Source organism: Meleagris gallopavo, chromosome 1 (assembly GCF_000146605.3).
Source record: "Meleagris gallopavo isolate NT-WF06-2002-E0010 breed Aviagen turkey brand Nicholas breeding stock chromosome 1, Turkey_5.1, whole genome shotgun sequence".
Classification (NCBI taxonomy): Eukaryota; Metazoa; Chordata; class Aves; order Galliformes; family Phasianidae; genus Meleagris; species Meleagris gallopavo.
This window is the reverse complement of record NC_015011.2, coordinates 128210776-128216459: the sequence shown is the minus strand read 5'-3', so window position 1 is coordinate 128216459 and position 5684 is coordinate 128210776. Positions and strand designations below refer to the sequence as shown.

General features: G+C 42.8%; 1 protein-coding gene across 3 annotated transcripts in view; it reads left to right on the top strand.

Annotated features, from left to right (window-relative positions):
• GABRA5 (gamma-aminobutyric acid type A receptor alpha5 subunit) overlaps positions 1-1952 on the top strand; it is a 63438-nt gene extending 61486 nt beyond the window's left edge. For all 3 annotated transcript variants that reach the window (XM_010727527.2, XM_010727540.2, XM_010727534.2), the window contains exons 9-10: positions 25-236; positions 651-1952. In XM_010727527.2, coding sequence (XP_010725829.1) covers positions 25-236; positions 651-956 — 518 coding nt within the window. In that variant the 3' untranslated portion in view covers positions 957-1952. The remainder of the gene's footprint in view (positions 1-24; positions 237-650) is intronic.
• The last annotated feature ends 3732 nt before the right edge of the window (positions 1953-5684 follow it).

Below are 5684 nucleotides of genomic sequence, written 5' to 3'. Positions count from 1 at the left end.
TTTTTTTTTTTTTATCCTTTACAGGAGTGACAACAGTCCTCACCATGACCACCTTAAGTATCAGTGCCCGCAACTCTTTGCCAAAAGTGGCCTATGCTACTGCCATGGACTGGTTTATAGCTGTCTGCTATGCCTTTGTATTTTCTGCATTGATTGAGTTTGCAACGGTCAACTATTTCACCAAGAGGAGTTGGGCATGGGATGGCAAAAAAGCCCTGGAAGCTGCTAAAATCAAGGTGCTTATCCTATGTGTCTTAAGTACCTAAAAGAAAAAGCAGTTGCACAGTGTCATTCACATAACCTTTAGTGTGGTTGTCACCTTCTCTTTGACAAAGGCATTTTGACTAGTACTAAGTCACAACCTCCCCAGCTGCAGGGCCAGTGGCCCTGACAAAAGCAGTTGCTAATATGTATGCCCCATGGGTCCAGGTCCAGCTGGCCTCCCTTCATTACCTCCGATGTCAGGAAAGTTTAGCTTGAGTAAGGGCTATGACACTGAGACAGAATCAGCTGTTTGAGACTCAAAGGCAGAGTAGCCCACAGACATTTGTTTTAGCATGATGGATTACAGTGCTTAGGTTTGGAAGTTTGCATCTTGAGAACGTTTCCACTTTCCGTTCCTGTGATCTAACATTTTGGTCTTTTCACAGAAGAAAAAAGAGCGCCAGTTGCTGGGAAATAAATCAACGAATACGTACAGCACTGGGAAGATGACCCCTGCCCCAAACATGCCAAAGGACTCGGCCCCTTCTGTCATCTCAAACGCTGCTCCTGCTCCAGTGAAGTCTGTGGAAGAAAAGCCTGCCGAAAGCAAAAAGACTTACAACAGCATCAGTAAGATCGACAAAATGTCCCGGATAATTTTTCCAGTGCTGTTTGGAACTTTTAACTTAGTCTACTGGGCCACATATTTGAATAGGGAGCCTGTTATTAAAGGTGCCAACTCTCCAAAATAAACTGAAGGACTCTAAAGCCACACGTGAGCCATACTTACAAAGCAGATGCTACCAAGGAAAATTTGAGATCCAGACCACTTTCTACATTTGGGCAATATTCTTCAGGAAGTTTTTTGCATGTTTAATAATATGTACAAATAATATTGCCTTGATTGTTTCTACATGTAACCTCAGATGTTTTGGAGACGATTATATTACTTACAGCAACAGATCTTTATAAAAGATCAGAAGACATTGAACATGGCTTCTTTGCTGCTAAGTATCTTGCATTGATAGTTTACAAATAAAATAAGTTATATTTTTAACTGTTCAAGTGTACTACATATCGTGGTTTTTATACTTCAGATGTACAGTCATACAATTGTAGGCTTAACCTCTATTTTACAGAAGAGCTCCACTGTTGTGTCATCTGATAGGTTACTATGAATAATGCCAGTTGTAAATGTGCCAAATTATTAAATGTAGGGCTATGTTTGAGCACCTTTACTGGTGATAGGTAGTGCATTACTCCACAGGAAAAAAAAAACACAAAAAACCCACTCAGCCCTGTTTTCATTAATAGAAATTGATATGATGCATTAAATCCTAATGGGGCTATGCTGATTTTCACTGCTTTTGAGCCTCTAGCTTGCAGTGAGGGAGCAAGATGCTACTCTTGTAAATAAAGGTGGTGGAATCTTGCCCTTAAAATAAAATAATGTTTGGTTTTTGCATTCCAAGGGAATATTCTCAAATGGTTTTCAGTATTTATTCCAAAAAATAGAGATATATTGCATGAAATTAACATAGATTAGGAACATATTTGTGCAAATAAAACTTTTGACAATGGCAGTAGACAGTTTTATTAAGGTAAAGTAACTCATGTTTGGAGGTTTTCCCAAGAAGATTGTGTTATATTAGCAGAGACAAACAGTAAAGAATTACAGTAATTCTGAAATAATTAATTGGTTCCCACAGTGAAAACTAATCAGACGATACCAAGGTGTGTGATCAAGGGAAAAAAAAAAAAAAGGAAATAAAGGATGTGCTTCATGACAGCAAGGTATTTCAGTGGCAATTCTGACAGGAAGGTGTTTGTACTGTCCATCTGAAAATTTTCTATAAAATGCCTTGCTGCTGCCAATGTGTTTTGCTTTCACAATGAATGAGAAAATGCAACCTGAATTTTCAGCTCTTTCCTCCTTGGCATCTTTCTTTGTTCCAGAAGCTTTTGTAATTTAATGTTTAAATAAAAAAGGCGTTCAACACTTGATTGCAAAATGTCATTCTTTTACTGATTATCATTTTAGAGACCAAAAAAATCACCACTGAAACTAGAAGAAGGAAAGCACATATATGTGTAGTGAAGCAATGTGTGTGCACAGTACATCCTCATTGTTACTTGGAAAGGTACGTGCTGAGCGAGGACAGTGAACCAGGATGTTTCAGAACAAGGTGCTGTTTTGCCATGGAGCATCAGCCTTGTGTTCTGTTTGGGACAGAGAGGAGAACTTGGTGCCGCCCTGCAACATTCCTTTTGCATGTCAGAGCTCTCCTCAGACTCACACAAGGTTTCTTCTTAAGGGTTGAGTTTCTGAGTTTCTATACTTGGGAGCAATGTCATATATAGATGCTTCTTACTTATTATGAACAACCTCCTCTTGGCTGCTTTCACAGAAAGTAAATTGTCCTGGCCAGACTCTTGTCCCAGCCCTGGGCAGCTACTCTGCATGTGCCCTTCTGTAAGAGCAGGCTGCTGTGCAGGGACACCCAAGTAGGCCTTTAGGCCACACGGTACCTGTGGCAGTGGCACCCAAGTGCTTCTGGGACAATATAGGGGCTGTATTTACCTGTGTGGTTGAAAGCTATAAGCAACCTGTGAATCTACAGAGGACACTTTTTCCAGGGCCATTTTGTCTGCCTTGGAGGTTTCTTGATGCTTGTTGTTTTTGCTCACGCCCAACTCTGATTCTGACCCCACATGTCTCAGCATCACTTTATGGTTTCCTTTGCTGGAGCTCTGAATCCAGCCACTTTCATGTCCATGTGGAGTCTCCTTGCCTCCACTGACTACAGAATGACCTGTGGACAGTGGAACTGCATGGTTGCAAGATCAGGCCCTTTGCTTTAGTAAGCAATGTATTGAAGTCTTCCTGATGTGTAACAAGACTGACAGTTGCCTGCCAAAGTTATGACAGCACACAACATTTTATCACTTCCAGGGATAGATATCACTTCCATTTATGTTGACTATTGCTTTCTGCATTTGAAGGTAAAAGCAGAGAATAGCGGTAAGGGCTTGTTCTGTTACTGTGGATATGCCAAACCATGTTGAAAATTCCTGAAGAAACTGTCTGCCTTTCATTTCCCAGATAATCACATGCATTCTAGTCCTTATTGAGAACTGAAGTGACAGAAGAAGCAGCAATGGTCTCCCAGCGAGTGCTGCTGCCTGAACGGTAGGAGATATCCCACAGCTTGGGAGATGTTCTACTGAGCCCATCAATTCCAGGCTGGAATGCTGAAAACCCATGGCCTCATGTTGCCTAACACTCCACAACTGCAATGGAGCACCAGGGTGGGCTCAGCAGTGTCAGGAATTGCATCGGCCTGCTGGGCTGCCCCTGCATGGAACCCAGTGCTTTGGGCATGGCTCCCTCCTAGCTCAGTCACAGCCAAAGAGATTAATGAGCAGGGATTGCTTTGTCGATGGGTTTTTCCTGTAAAGTGTTCATGAGAAAGAGCTGAAAAGTGATTTGTCACAACAATCCAGTGCTGGAGTGTAAGTGCATGCAATCCTACTGCCAAATTTCCTCACTTGTACCTATGAAGAGTGAAAGAACAAATCAAATACAACGGAAAAGGTTTCTATTTCAAATATTTGAGCTGTGCCAGCTGACTCTGAGGATGAATTCAGGCAACAATATGTTTTCAAATAGTAACCCTCCTCGGTTACCTTGAATTGCTTTCTGGTTTTTGTAAACGGAATATGCCCTCTGTGGGATAACTAAATGAATTTGTGCAAAGTTAAGAAAGAAATGATTTTATGAAATAATCCTGCCTCTCAAAAATTCTTGCTTAACATATAAATTAAACCTTCAAGGAAACTGAATGAAAGTGCTTTGTTACTCAGGCAAGATGAAGGCAGCATTTGAACAGCTATTTGTTTTTTAAATCTGGAGATAATGGCTTTTGCAATAAGGATATGTTTCCCCTAATACCTTTGATCCTCAGATTGGAACTGGCACTGCAACATTCAGAGGAACTTATATTGTTTGAAAGCAGCGCTTCATCAAATTACTTGAATTCTTTCTGGCTTTTTGTGTGGTTTTGTTTCACTACAAACACTGAAATATGGCCACTGGGGTGTAATGGTGTCTCAGACTGCATCCTTCCCTTAGCACTTTTGCATCTTCTGCTATTTGGACATTCTTCTCTATATGGACATTCCTTCAATTCCAAGTAAAACAGAAAGAAAAGAGGTCAGATGTTACAAAGTCCAAACAACTTTGAATCATAGAATCATAGAATCATAGAATGGCCTGGGTTGAAAAGGACCACAATGATCATCTACTTTCATCCCCCCTGCTATGTGCTGGGTCGCCAACCACCAGACCAGGCTGCCCAGAGCCACATCCAGCCTGGCCTTGAATGCCTCCAGGGATGGGGCATCCACAACTTCCTTGGGCAACCTGTTTCAGAGCATCATCATCCTCTGCGTGAAAAATTTCCTCCTAATATCTAACCTAAACCTCCCCAGTCTTATTTAAAACCATTCCCCCTTGTCCTATCACTATCTTCCCTCGTAAACAGCTGTTCTCTCTTCCTGTTCACATGCTCCCTTCAAGTACTGGAAGGCCACAATGAGGTCTCCCCAGAGCTTTCTCTTCTCCAAGCTAAATCATCCCAGTTTCCTCAACCTTTCCTCATAGGAGAGGTGCTCCAGCCCTCTGATCATCTTAGTGGCCCTCCTCTGGACTCGCTCCAAGAGCTCTGCATCCTTCCTGTACTGGGGGCCCCAGGCCTGGACTCAGTACTCCAGATGGAGTCTCACAGGAGCTGAGCAGAGGGGAACAATCACCTCCCTCTCCCTTCTGGCCACTCCTTTTTTAATGCAGCCAGAACACAGTTGGCCTTCTGGGCTGCAAGCACACACTGCTTGCTCATGTCTAGCTTCTTGTCCACCAGGATCCCCAAGTCCTTCTGCCACTCTCAAAGTGTTCTTCTCCCAGTCTGTAACAAGGCGGAACTCCAGCTGCTCACAACAGCTTTGGTCTCACAGGACACTCGCTTAGCTCCTTGCTCAGCACAGGCTGCTGCAGCCCAGCTCTGGCCAAGGAGTACTCAACCTGTGAGCCCCGTTCCCTCCCTTCGCATTTCCCCCTTGATTATGGGAACCAGCTCCATGCACAGTTGCTGTTACGACAAGAAGTACCACAAAGGGTTTAGCCTTCAGCATCCCTCGGGGTAGAAAATACAGTCACACAACGAAAAGTAAATTAAAATGCGGATCTACTTCATTGTGCCGGAGAATATAAACATTTTAGTCTCATTACAGAGTGTAATAAAGTGTTCTTTTATTAAAACTCGTGCTGGGTAGTTATAACCCTTGAATATGTAAGTTGAAAAGGCAAGAGCACGGTTTAAAGATAAAAGGATGTGAGTAGGAAGGAAACCTCGGTCATCAACACAGAGCACCGAGGACAAGAGAAAGGAAATCTTAACCATCGCCGCCGCTGAGGCGGGGGG